Source organism: Strix uralensis, chromosome 28 (genome assembly GCF_047716275.1).
Source record: "Strix uralensis isolate ZFMK-TIS-50842 chromosome 28, bStrUra1, whole genome shotgun sequence".
In the NCBI taxonomy this organism is placed as follows: Eukaryota; Metazoa; Chordata; class Aves; order Strigiformes; family Strigidae; genus Strix; species Strix uralensis.
The window spans coordinates 901291-915422 of NC_133999.1; the positions used below are offsets into that span (position 1 = coordinate 901291).

The 14132-nt window shown below is 54.1% G+C and overlaps 1 protein-coding gene across 5 annotated transcripts in view; it reads right to left on the reverse strand.

Moving 5' to 3' along the window:
* ADAM9 (ADAM metallopeptidase domain 9) overlaps window positions 1–14070 on the reverse strand; it is a 33760-nt gene extending 19690 nt beyond the window's left edge. For 4 of the 5 annotated variants that reach the window (XR_012626607.1, XR_012626608.1, XM_074852145.1 and 1 more), the window contains exon 1: window positions 8735–8896. Coding sequence is in view for 3 of the 5 variants with exons in the window: in XM_074852145.1 (XP_074708246.1) it covers window positions 8735–8828 (94 nt within the window). In the remaining 2 variants the exon portion in view is untranslated. Of the gene's footprint in view, window positions 1–8734; window positions 8897–13926 lie in introns of those variants that run through there. The other variant, XM_074852144.1, reaches the window with a different exon arrangement.
* Between the last annotated feature and the right edge of the window lie 62 nt (window positions 14071–14132).

Consider the following 14132-nt stretch of genomic DNA (forward strand, 5'->3'; position numbering starts at 1 on the left):
CCCAGCCCAGCTTTACACCCTCGCCCTGGGCACCACAGCCAGACTTCAGACACAAGGCCGGTACTGCTCATTATGTTCTTAGAGAGCTCTTGAGGACCTTATAAAAACAAGCGAGGTGAAAAACACATGCAACAAAGCAGCCTTTTGCAGATCACTTTATAAATTATTTGCATATGCAACATCAGACAGATCCTCTGAACCAAACAAAAGTCTACGGTCCAAATTTTCTTTATAAGGCACCAGTTTTTGCAAGCAACTGTTCTATATCAACTGTGTAAACAATAACAACTTACACATGCAAACTACTTTTCCCGTCAAGAGCCGCTGCCTGCCTGTGCCTGGCTCGGGAGCTGCTCCCCCGGGACGTGGGAGGTTGGTCGCCCAGGACTCTGGGCAGGATTAAGAGCAACAGATTTACTAGCTCATGGCAATGGAATCAGTGAGCTCATCAGAGGAGCCTGAGCTTCCCGACCCAAAGGTAGGGGGAAGGGAACAGTTATCCTCCTTGTCACTGCTTATCTCCAGGAACAATCGCCAGATCTGGAGGGGGGTGAGAGGGCGTTTAGTTTCTGAGATCCTCCACAGACTCTCCGAGTGGGACCAAGGCACCGCATTCATTTAGAAACCGGCCACTTGGAGCACACCAAAACTCACACCGCAACTCCAAAGGCGGCTGTGGCTTCGCGAGTGGCACGAAGGCATCTGCGTGCTCAAATCCTGCTCCATCGTTTGGGAAACGGGCAGGAGCCCCCACACAGGCTTTAAATGCCAGAGGTTCCCCAAAACCTCCCCGAGCCAGCTCCGCCAAGCTGCAGCGACATTCAGGTCCCTGCAGAGGCTTCTGCAGCCTCTTCCCGTCCCCAGCACGAGCCGCTGCACAAGCTCAACGCTACGAGCGTCACCCCGGGCCGGCGTTTCGAACGGGCACCGCGGTAAGTGACTGCCCAAGGGAAAAGCACGTCCACTTCCGCGCTCTGTCCACCGGTATCCCCAAAGAGGGAGCAAAAGCAGTGAGATCGCTTTCAACTTCCAGCTCGCTGCAGCGCGCAGGCACGGCCGTTGGGAGAACAGGGATGAACCTACGGCTAGTGCAGCATTTCTGTCGGACGGGCACGGGCAGAGCCATGTTGTTTCTCAAGAAGTAACAGTACACAGAAGCTTCACTAATTACAGTGATTGGTGGAAAAAAAGGTGTTGAAAAAGCAGAGATAAACTTCCTGAAAATAGCCCTTATGCTGACAGGCTACCGAAAGCGCAGTGCTGATGCCCCCTCAGCCTGCACTCAGGGGAAGGAAGAGCGGCTTCCTCCTGGGGTGAGCCACCGAAAGCACATACTCCAGCAAATCACTGCTCTACAGCTGCCATTTCCAAACACACATTTCACTCGTATCCAGCCCCGAGCTCTCGCACGTCACTGCTCTGCACTTGTTACTTCCACACTGCCGTCCAGAAGTGCCTTTATTAGTGGGGGATGTGACACTGTGACATTTGGCCAGACTCTCTTAGGACACACGCTACAGAAACAGCAGGGCACGGTTAATCTTCGCAGTGCTGGAAAGCAGCGTGCCTCCCCAAAAGCAGCTCGGAAGCAGAAGACAAAGGAGTGAATCATCAGACGAGGCCAGCAAAACTGGGAGGGATTTCTGGGAAGAGTGAAACTCCGAGAGGCTTCCTCTCAGAGGAACGGCACCAAAAGGGTGCAATTTCCAACTCTGAATTCTCTGACAGTTCTCCCCCCACTCTGTTCTCCCTCCCTCCTTTCACTACTGCCAGTCTGGGAGGTGATTTCAGGTACAATGCCTTATTCTTCCCTTCACTGGGGGCACAACTCACCGGAGGAGGAGGAGGGGTGTTTGTCTTGATTAACAAAGTGCTTCCTATTAGGACAAGCTAAAACATAAGGGTAGGGAGGCACCACCTCACTTCCTTGGGGAACTAAGGAGAGAAAAGCAGCCTTCACGTTAAAAGTTCAAACTGAATGCAAACAGCTTTCCCTCTAACTTTTCTCTTTCCTCTTCTGGCAAAATCATCCTTCCTCTCCCCGTGTTTCAGCACAGACCAAACTGACAGAAGAGTTTTTGGTGGGGTTGTCAGCAGGACACAACCGCTCCGCAGGGGCTGGAGGTGCAGCACAGCCCGTTGTCACCCAGGACACAACATCCCTTCCCGCAGGTCTCTCCCTGGCGCTGACCCTCACTTTACAAAGAGGCTGTTTCCATCCCGACTGCCCCACGCAACATTTCATGCATCACTGGCAGCCCTCAAAGAGGGCACCAGACTAGTTCATCAAAAATCCAATGAAAGGGACAAGCGCAATGAAGCGGAAATCAGAACACGCAAGAGACAACCCTGCTCCTAAATCCTCCTCGTAAAAAGGCTCGTTACCAGGGGACGGGCCCTTCTCCTGCCGAGAAACACAAACCTTGAGGGCTATGTCCTTAATCCAGTAACAGATGGGCCACCCCAAGTCCCACCCAGCACCCAACGCTCCTTCTAGTGACTGACACGCTCAGACCTCATCCCACCCAGGGAAGAAAAACACATTCAACCTGACCTAATTAGCACAAGGCGAAATTCTCACAAGGACAAGGCAGCCTGCAGCTATCGCAGCAGTCTAGATAAATGCTGGGTTCCAGCACGCTGCGAGGGCACTATCGGATACGGTCCTGCGACCACATCGGTGTGGCGGTGCCACCCTCCAGTCGAGACGGTCATTATCCATGGATTTCAGTACAAGGTGGAGGTGGTTTAATACATAGCAACGAAGGAAAGGCAGAAGTGACAGCAAAAACCCAGCCCAGACACTCAGCAGTTTTCCACATAAGATGTTTGAAGATATTTATACTGTCTTCCCAAGATACACTATGTTTTGTAGCTTCTCCTCCACCCCCTTTCGAGACACTTCACTGCAATATAAGTGTGGTTCTCAAGCACAGTAGTTTGCAATAAATTTTTCAGTAACTTACAGGACTTCTCGTACTCGGGTGCTTCCTGCCAGTGGCCAAGGCTGCTGCCGGAGTCGCACTACACGTCACCACTGACAATTCGCTTCTTATCATTCATCCTTGGGCGTAACGCGAGTCGAGATTGTAGTCCCAAGGAGAAAAAAACAATTGCACCCACTATATTTATCTTGTCTCATTAAAGACTGCCTTTAATTATCAAGCATTGAAGGCAACTAGGAAGATGTGAATCATCTTCCCCTCCCCGCCCCAAATCCACAGCAGGAATTTCATGTGTGTTCCAGGGCGTGCGGGAGCTTGAAAACCATCGAAACGTGTCGTGGCCGTGGGGGTCTCCAGACACTGAGGTCCGCTGTCGGGGTGCTCGCTCCCCACCAGGCGAGATCTCTACTCGGCAAAGGTCAAGCTGCATCTCCTGCCTTCAGAGACCTCGGCGAGCAGATGGCTGAGCAGTCCCAGAGACACAGCACACAGCTACACCCACCCGCACTGAACAGTCCACCCCGATTATCACCCTCTTTTACCGTAACCCCTTCCCAAGCCCACTAGAGTGAGGTCAATGATACACTCTTCCATGGAAGAAAAAAAAAAAAGAAACAGGAAAGTTTAGACTGTAGCCTATTACACCACAAAACAAAGTAATTTCATAAAAACCAGCTCATCAGCAGTGAGCAGCTCAGCAGCTCGGGCTGCAGAAGCCGCTGAGTAGGAACATGCACAAAACCACCCTCCCCACCCTAAAGAGGAGGAGGAGGAGTGGACTCAGAGACAAGACTCCAAACCACCCCCCCGCGGCATGGCAGGGCCTGCAGCGTGCTGGGCTGCCACAACGGCCGCGGGGCTCGGCTGCTGCTCTGAGCACCCCTTTGGGACCCCCCACTGCTTTCAGCACCACAAGTGACACCGAAGAGCACCATTCTGTACAATAAGCAAAACGCTAAAATTCCTCTGATGCTACCCAGATTTGTTCACAGCTGCCCACCAGCAAAACCCCGAGAGAGGACACAGCATGACCATTTACTTGTATTTCTCTACTTCCATTTACTCAATCCCTAAGTCAGAGTGGAAATAAAGCCAGGAAAAAAGTCAGCACCACACAGAAGTAAGATATTGCCAACGTTCTCTTTGGATTTATCCCGTGCCTGCATCCACCCTGGCAACTTTAGATACTCCACTGTAAACGTAAAGGCTTGACCAAACCCCTGTTAATCCTGGAACATCAGTTAGCAGCAATGAGTTTTAATCTATTAGCTGTGTGCGTGTCTGAGTCAAAAGATGCACATTGCTAAAGCATTAAATACAGAAAGTCATTAAATTAACTGTTGTTACAATCAATGACAATTAGTGGATGAGGTCAGCCGCACCAGCCATTCGACACGCTCACCAGAACCCGCGCTGGAAGCTCCACGCAGCCACCCCCAGCCCCCCCGGCCCAGGGCAGGGGCAGTTCCACACAAAGCGCCTCCAACCAGCGTCCCCAGTGCATTCCCCTCGCTGCGCTTGACGCCGTCCCTCTCACCCCCAAACGGGGTGGACAGTTCACTCCCCTTCTGTCCGGCTGCAAAGTTGTAGATTTCCAAAGCGTGCTGTCACACTGCCCTCTCCTTTCCTTCAAGTAACACAATATTCAGTACTTCCTCGTGGAACCCATTTCTTAGATCTCTGAGCGTTCACGTTAGAGCGTATCTATCCCGAAAAAGGATCCAAAACAGGACAGAGCAGCCCAGCGAGGCCTCCCGAGTACCAAGTTCACACACTTTGTGTGTTTATGTATCTCCACAGGTTAATCTTTCTTCCATAACAGACACCCCAGCCGATTCACCCGCCATTTAACCTACTCCAACACTCATTTCCTTTCCTGCCAACATGCTCCTGCACCCCATTTTTCACCCTCTCATACTTGTGCAGACAGTTATTTCCACCTCAGCAGAACACTCTGCACTTCAGAGCCACATCCTTCTGCCGTTACTTCTCTCACATGTCCACATCACTGGGGTTGCTAATCCTTTCTTTAAGGACCCCACCGGGTGCAGGGCACCAACTGCAAGCTCAACATGCATCCTCTGTACCCCATTCCCAAAATCACAAAGGACTTTGCCAAGCAGTATCTGTTTGAGGAGAAACTTGTGTGACCTGGCTTACAGATGTCCTTCCAGAACGACACCTAACACCGATGACTTCTTCGGTGTGTTTCTTCATTACATACCAGGAAAAGCACCTTTAGGTGCAGGTGACCCCTCCGCTAAGGTGACAGCTGTAGTAAGATTTACTCTTTGGGTTACTGGAAGCAAAAATCTCCTTTGTAAATATTATCCAAGTCCACTTACAAATATTTAGAGATTTATACAAAACACCAAGCTAACAAATCTGCTAAAAGTAGGAGCACTTCCTATGAAGCCAACAGCTCCAGTTCCTCCCATACCTCAAAGGCCAAGGAGGGCCTTGGTGGTGCTGCACCTCCAAAGCGCTGGGGAACATCTGGCCAGCTGTTGTTCTGCAGGGTGCTCCTCCTCCTGACTCTTCCTCCCATCGCCTCCCACCTTGGCTCTAAAGCTTCGGACCAAGCGGGTCTCCTTGTGACACAGGAGGAAAAGATGACCGACTATCATGCCAAGAGAAGGAAATTAATCCACTTGATTTATTGCTCACCTGGAATATTCCTTTAACATTAAAGCTGGCAAGAATGGTTCATGTAACTTCTCTTAGTATTTAACTGGGGGTGTTGGATGGTAATGAGGGCACTGAGCTCTTCTACAGCAATACTTCCTAGAAAATTCTTACCTCCCTCTTGCTGAAATCCTGACCCATGCTGTAAGTGTTTCCTGTCTAGACTCTTACTGTTCCTTCTGCTCTTTCTAAGGCCACACTAATTCATCTGCAAGACAACAGCTACTCTTGTTCCACCAAAAGGACAATCGCTCATGTTCTCTGGTACAGTCACAACATCGTCTCCTCCCTGGAGCCTTCCTACAAGGAGAAGCAGAGCAAAGCCACGCAATCCTCTGGTGCAAGACGATTAATCTCACCGGGACGCCCTTCCTCCTGGGTCAGCGGTCCTGGGGTCTGCCCTTCCACCCGCGACCGCCTTGCCCACGGAGAGCAGCTCCTCGCACACAGAGCCCCCTCCCTCCCTCCCGGCCAGCTGGGCAGACGTCAGCTCGCTTCGCACAGCGGAGGCTCGTGGGAACGCTTCTCTTTGGAGATGTCGCTATCTTTAAATTTGGCCACCAAAGGAAACCACACAACGCAAATTCAATCACAGAACTCGGTAGAGTTAAGCAAATAAACTTTTTTTTTTTTAATTTTAGCTTGAGAAATGAGAATGGTCGAGACATGCAAAAGCTACAAAGCCATGTTTCAAACTTCCTTTTTCTGAAAACAAAGCACAAGAAGCAATATTAGCTACACTGAAATTTCTTTCCTCTTTTTGTTCTTCACATGGAGGAAATAACCACAAAAACCCTCTTTACTCTGCTGAATGATTGTCCCAGATTTGTTGAAATATGGGTGAGGCAGTGCTGTTTTTCACGAGCTGAACAAAGGAATTATCTTAACCAAACACTGCATCTCCCCAGAAACTGAAATCAAAGTGGTTAAACACTTTAAAAATTCCTTTAAGAACTGGTAACGCGTGGCTAGAACGCCCTGGTGTGTGCATAACACCAAGGATCAAGAAAGAGACCAAGCAGCGAAAACCACAGTCCTGGCCTATGGCAATGCCAGATGGTTTCTTTATGATTTTATACAGCCAAACGCTGAGGCCTCTCCGGACACAAATAGGAAGGGAAAATCTACACTACACAAATCCCTTAAGGCTACACATCACTGTATGATTATGTTAATTCAGGAATTTTCAATTAGTAGTTTCCGGTAACATCCCATTGCTGCCTCATATCCCTATTTATTGGGGAGTGTCCAAAGCACTTACATTCCAACCCAAAAGTTGGAAGTTCCTGGATAAACCGAAACAGGTGACTGGTTTCTCCCCTCTCCTTCACGCTCAGACCTGAGACAAAGACGGTCCATTAACTTTTATTGCAGATTTGGCATTATTAGCCGGGACAGAGGTGTCCGAAGGCAGAGAGAAAAAACTGCCATCCAACAGCAGTAACTCGGTGACCTGCGTCTCCTCCCACCCGCAGGTAGGAACTAAAATATTACTCCTCAAAACACCGACCAGTCCACTGGAAGCACAAGCATCCAACATCCCAGAGACACGTCGTCCGAGCCTTCGCTCCGCGGCGCCCTGGCAAGGCAGCTTCCAACGCGCCGTGCTACCTCCACAAGCCAACAGCCCCCTTCAGAGCTTGGCTTTCGTCTGGCGCAGCTCACAACCGCCGGTAACAACACGCCAAGCGAGAGGCAAGAGATTCGCAGCACAGAATCCCTCAGGGAGAGATCCCCACCACAAGAGCACTGTTTCTCAGCATGAAGCATCAATACCAGTTTTAGAAAAGATTCCTCAATTAGGAAGCCCTGACTATAAAACTATGCATTAATGATAAACACAGAAGTTCAGCTCAGTGCATATATCCCTTCAGGAGGAGGAAAACAACAACAGAGGAGCCATTTCTGCCTCTCACATATATATAACATCAGAATCAGCATCCTAAAAGCCCATAAACAGAGCAGTTTCAATTCATGAACAGCCCATAAAGACAGCACAGCGCCAACTCGTTAAAAGTCCACAAAGAGAGCGCGGTGTCCGCTCCCCGCCGTTACCGACGGCCCTGGCTGCGCCCGAGTTCTCACTGCAGGACACAGCCTGGGTGCTCCTCGGGGCAGAGCAGCCGGCCGGGGTCCTGCCCTGTGCCCTGGCTCCACGATGGCCAAGGCCACCCAAACAGAGAGGGGGAAGGCACAGGTCCCTCCACACGTCCCTTGAAACGCAGTGGAAACGGTCGTGGGTGTTCTGTCAGCTCCGCACAGAAATCAGGTAGTTGTACCCAGGCTCTGCTCACACAAATTCCTGGGAGTCCCGCGAGCAGGCTGCCCACGCCAGCACAGGTTTTACCGACTTTCCTGTACGTGGATTGTCACCTGCCCAGCGAGAGTCTGGAATTGATGTGGAGCGCAGGCTGCCCGGCCTGGCGCGGGAGGATGGAGAGCAAAGCCCCGGCATCGCCCGGGCGCCCGCGGGCAGGTGGAAGGGGACGGCAACGCTCGCCAGCCCAGCTCGCTCCTCGCGTTTCAGGGTTCAGACAAAGGCCCCGCTGTCCTCCCGGCCCCTCCGCAGCATCTCTGACCGCACGCGACGTTTACCAGGAGCGTTTTGGCAGAGACGGTCCTGGACAGGGCCCAGGTTGTGTCGGCACCCACAGCACCCTCCTCCAGACACCTGTGACCCCCACGCCGTGACCATGACCGTGAGCCACCAGCGCTGCCCACACAGGGGGGGGATCCCCCTGCCCTCAGAGCCCCACGCCCCGGGGGGCTGATGGGGACAGGGGGGCAGGACCCCACCGCTTTGGCGAAGGGAAGGGGGTTGTCTCCCACCCCACCTGCCAGCCCCCGGGGCCAGGCCGGGCCCTGGCAGCCCCGAGGGAGGGGAGGGGGCGGCCAGACCCCCTCGGCTGCCCCCAGGCCAGGCCGGGCGCGGGCAGCCCCGGGGGTGAGGCGGAGGGCGCCCGACCTTCGCGGAGGGGACGAGGCCCGGCCGCGCTGCCCGGGAAGGGAAGGGAAGCGGGGCCGGAGGCCGCCTGCCAGCCCGGCCCGGCCGGAGGGAGGGAGGGAGCGAGCGGGGGGGCCCGGCCCGGGCCCGGCGCACTCACCCGCGCGGCCCGGCTGCCCGGGCGCGGCCAGCAGCAGGAGGCAGAGGCAGCTCCGCGCCGCCCGGGCCCAGGCCATGGCGCTCGGCGTCCGCATCGCCCCTCCCGGCTCGGGGCGCTGGGTCCGGCCGGCGGCCCGCGGCCTTATGGAGCCGGGCCGGGGCCTGCGCCGCGCCGCCCCCCCACCGCCCCGGGGCGGGGCCGCTCCGCCGGCCCGCCCGCCGCCGGCACCGCGGCCGAGGGGCCGCCCCGGCGCCGGGACCCCGCACCGGGCCCGGGCCCCGGCACGGCCCCCGCAGGCCCCGGGCCCACACAGGCCCCGACACGGTCCGCACCGGGCCCGGGACCCCCCCCACCGGCAGCAGCTCCCACCGAAAGCCCGTCACGCCAACGTGCCGGAGCCCACCCGAGACGCTTCATCACACACCAGCCCCACGGGACGGGGCTGAGCCGGGGCTGGCTGTGGCCCCTGTGGGGACACTGAGCTCGGGCAGAGCCCCGGTGTCAGGAGAGCCCCGAGCGGCACCATCTCAAGTGACGGGGCTGGAAGAAACCTGGGGTTAACGCTTCCGGTACTTTTTTAGAGAAAAAACAACCAAGTCCCAAGAGCAAAACTTGCTGAAGGGAACTGGGGTCAGCACAGACCACAGACACTACGACTCTCTGGCCTTTCCACCCAAAACCCGACGTTCCAGATGTGAAGCGCGCGGACAGGCAGCACTCCGCCGTGCACCACCACAGGACACAGCTGAGGAAGGGACAAACCCTCCAGAATGAGACACTGTCACGGGCTCTTCCCTCCGCTCCGAGTGTCCTACGTGTTGCTGTGACCTGCCTCCGGCCAGCGTACACCAACCCAATAAACACCCTCCGGGGAGCTCGGCGTCTTCCTCCGGGACAAGGAGGAATAAACAACATGTGACACATCAGTCACACTCCCGAACGGCGGATGGAGAAGCACCCTCGTACTTTAGTGATAAGCAGCGTACATGAGCCTACACAAATAACATCCAGTTTTACCAATGACTTCCTGAATACCGATGACCTTCCTTGGTTTTCCGAGCATGGTACTTCACAGGGGTTTTTTTTGAGCATCCACCTTCTTTTCCCTAGGAGGTCACCTCTCGAACAAAACATGCCGCAAAATACCTCAGCGCAGATGCAGAGCCAGACCTACACCGAAGGCCACGCGCCCCTCATCGGCACAGACAGCCAACACGAGGCGATGCCCGTCGAGCACCATCAGCCTCCGCACGCACCCAAGTTCTCACTCGCAGGGATCTGACCGACATCTACGATGTCTCAGAAATTGCTTTTGAATGCACACAATGCAAAAGGTGCCATTAATAAACATGTAACAATCTGAGAAATTGGCACAAGTCTTCCCCTTCTCCTCAACAATGATTTCTTAGAAGATTTTATAAGAGGTTTATACTGCTGTTGCTACAGTGAATGATTAAAGGGGAAAGAGTCATCTGGCCCTTTGCATTCCAAAACTCTGCATCCATTTTTGCAGGAGCTGTAGGAAGATGACCTGCAGCTCAGCCTTCCCCTCTCGCAGCAACCAGAAAACCTCCTGTTCCCGTTGGAAGGAGGTGACAGCTCGACTCTACAAAGCCAGTTCTGTGTCTCCTAACAGACCAAACCACAGAGCTAGACAGGAGGCCGGCACGCTCGACTGTGTGAGGCTGCAAGGTGAGACAGAGGATTTTATTGCCGCCTGATGTTACAAACAGGTAACATGTCTCCAGCTCTTGTGGAAGCTGCACGTAGCTTTTGAGGCAGGTAACACCTGTGCCTCCCGTAAGCTGGGCGTTGCCCAAGGTGCAGGAGGCTTCCCATGGATTGTGACAATACAGATCAAATACGGATACCACTGTACAAACACCACACAAACATGGATCGTCCCATGGTTCTGTCTGAGGGGCACGAGATTCCCAGGTCCAGATGTAGCAAGAGTCACATCCATCTCCCTTGACTTCTGTCACTCACCACCACTACTGCAGCCTTGCAATACAAGGAGCTGATGACAACATACCTCAAAGCTCCAGAAACAAACCAGAACTGAGGCCAGAGAGCTAGGACAGCTTCTGAACACGCGTTTTGGGTCAAATGCAAACCTGCCAGCTTCAGAAACAAAAAATCTGGAGAACTGCTCATCTGGTCAAGCAGTTGAAGCACACCTGAAACAGCCCCATCAGCAGAGCTGTGGCTCAGACACGGTGCAATATGCTCTTGGAGAAGAACCAGGTGAGGCAAACCAATAAATCCTGGAGCCCTGCAATGTCCCACGTCACAAACGAAACCTCAAAGGCAAGCACTGGGACTCAGGCCGTTAGCTGTCTTCAGCACACACTTTATGACCAGAATAAGGCAAAGCGAGAAAACCCATTGCAAAGAGCCTTGGAGATTACTTCCTATTAAAATTAGGATGTTTCATTCTTTCAGAGGTTTAAATAGGAGCAATACTCTCTTAAATAGGCATAAAAGCCAGAAACAGGAAATATCTCAGTGAACTTACTAAGAAAAAATGTACACAAATGGAAACCAAATACGTGTGCTGGACGCCTCGTTTCCACAGGACGTTGGCAGTACGAGGAGGCCACGCGACGCAGCAGCCGGTCCGGCTGAAAGCTCCCGCTGACAGGGCTGGTGAGCCAAAACGATGCAAAACCAACTATTTACCCCAAAGACAAAGCAGTATGCAGTGCGATAACAAAGCTTACGTGGTAGATGCTGAAATGCACCTCACTCAGTGTCTGGGGAAGGGAATTTGGTGTTTTCCAAGGAAAAGCACTCCAACATCCTTTGACAGAGCAGGGATATGGCCTCTTGCCTGTGGCTGACGGTGGAACCACAAGACAGCAGCCCCGTTTCTGAAGAAATTCAGCAAAGTGGACAGTGCAAGGGCAGAGGTGTAACAACCAGCAAATAACTGGGCCCTCCGCATCTCCTCTGCAGTGGCAAGGAAAGCCCACGCAGAGACATTTCCTCCTCCATGTTTTGGTGCTGCCAATCCCCTCTGGAGGCTTTAGAAGATTTTTAGGCTGGTTTCTAAAGGGAGCAAGGCAGAGCGGTCCAGTGTATCAGGGTGTAAATCTTGTATGTGTGGGTACTCGCGGAGTTCACTGACACCTTGTGAGCTGGATGATGGGCTGTGGGTTAGCGAGTGCTGTGCTGGAGCAGACAGGGAGGGGATATGGAATGAACTCCCCAAACAACATCTGCTGTTTGTCAGTTATTTTCACAATTCTTTGTAATAAAGTTGTAGAATCAGCAAAAGAAATTTCTCAGAAATCCTCATGACGTGGCTGGCCATTACACTCCCTTTTCTCGGGAGGGCCAGGCGGGCCTTTGCCAGGCTGGAGGGTGTAAGGGCTCCAACTAAACTGGCTGAGCATGTAACAGTGGCTTTAAGTAGCAAAGTCAGATGTGTCATGTCCTCCCCCCAGCCTCAATCCTGCTGGCTCCCACATCCTCTCCACACACCACGTGTGTGGTGTTTGCTTCTAAGCACTGTAAATAAAACAGATTAAGGATTTTGGATGCAGCCAGGGCTTCACTGACATCACCAGCAACACTCCAGCTGGCTTAGGAAGCAGACTCGTTAACACCGCACCAGTGATCGCTGGCTGACGAGCACCTGCGAATCCTGGTAATGGCTCTTTCCCCGAATGCATTCTTATCAAATTACATGTTTTGCCTGGCTTCCAGCTGGAGTTAATGAATGCCACGTACCTGTCTCAAACTGCGCTTGGCATTTCCAATCTAATGGCCTCAAGACACTGCAGGGGGGATTAAATGAGGTAGAAGAAAATCAGGCAGAAAAAAACCTGATGGAAACAGGCAGCAGCTTGTCCAGATGTAGAGGGCCAACACAGCAGGATCCCAGTCTCTAACCCTCTACTTTTATACAGCCGAGTGCTCCGTTCTCTTCAATTAATCACCGAGTCTCACCCAGAAAGACTCAGAGGTAGCTCTCTGGGCATAACAGAGAAGGGCCAAGACCAGGAAAGGGGGTGTCCCAGCACCAGTCACTTTGTACAAGGGGCAAGGCAGTTAGGATAAAAAAATTCTGCTACTTGACTATCCAGGCAGGACTAGCTCCTCCTCTGGGCAGGGAGATGGTCTAGACAACTCCTGAAATCCCTCCCCTGTTTTCCTATTAATGGGAAGTTTGCTCAAGGGGTCAAGTCCCATTTATTTCAAAAGAATTCCAGAGTCACACTTGGGGAAGCTCAAGGTAATAGACAGAGTTTCCCCCCTCCTGGCTCTAAGCCCTCTCCAAGCAGCACTTGGCCGTACAGCACCCTCCAGACCATGACCTGCTGCTGCCCTGGCTGGTATTCCCCTGCTGCTGCCTCTCGCCTCTGACAGCGTTCCCAACCTCTTTGAGTACGACCTTTTACCCAGCAATTAATGTGGTGAAGTCTGAAACATCAGGCCCTAAAGCATGAGTTTCATCTGCAGTCATTTCAAAGATGCTTTAGGCTGACAGAATGGTGTAAAACCTGAATAAAACGCACACTCGGTGTGATCTTTCCTCTGCCTTCCTTAGCACTGCAAACCAAATCCGCTGCCACCCAGCCCCCGTGCTTTGCAATCTTTAAGCTATTTCTAAAGCTACTTGGAAGCTTCTTAATCATTTAAGACGGGCTTACTGAGACAGCTGGCCAGCACATCCAACAAATTCCTGTTGCCAGTCAGAGGAAATCCGACTCTAGAGGTACTGCAACACAGCCCGACAACAGTCACTAGCCTCCAGGGAACAAGCCAAAGCCCCGGCGCCTTCAGGAAGGTGGTATCTGCCCCCACCATGCACACGGGGGACTTCCAGCCTAATCCCGCGGGGAACTGCTTGCCGAGACCCTCTCTCCCATCACACGCCCGGGGAGCAGCGGCTCCCCAGACCCGCCAGAGCTGCGCCGGGTGCCGGGCGGCTGCCTCAGTGCCGAGCGCCAGCACGCCCCGGCGAGCCCCGGCCGCCCGGGGAGCCTCTCCCTGCCGCTGCCCCACCTGAGGCGGCACGGGGGCGCGCCCACCTCTGGGGAGGGATCCCCGAGTAGCGGGACGGGCACCGCGGGGCGCTGAGGGCAGCGAGGCCTGGCTCCGCCAGCCGGGCCCGCCCGGGCCGCTCCTTCCCGCGCGGCGGGCTCACGGCGCCAGACGGCTCCCACCGCGCCCCAGCAACTCACGCCGAGCGGGGCAGCGCATCCGGAGCCCCCGTCGCTGCCGGAGGCCTGCGCGGGGAGCGGCGGGGAGCGCCCGGGACAGCCCCGGAGCGCGGCCGCCCCTCACCGGGGGGCGCGGCCCGGGCAGGGCCGGCGGCCGCCCCAGAGGCGAGGCCCGCGCCCAGCACCGGTGCCCCGCCCCTCGCCTTCACCCATAGGCTGGCAGGCCG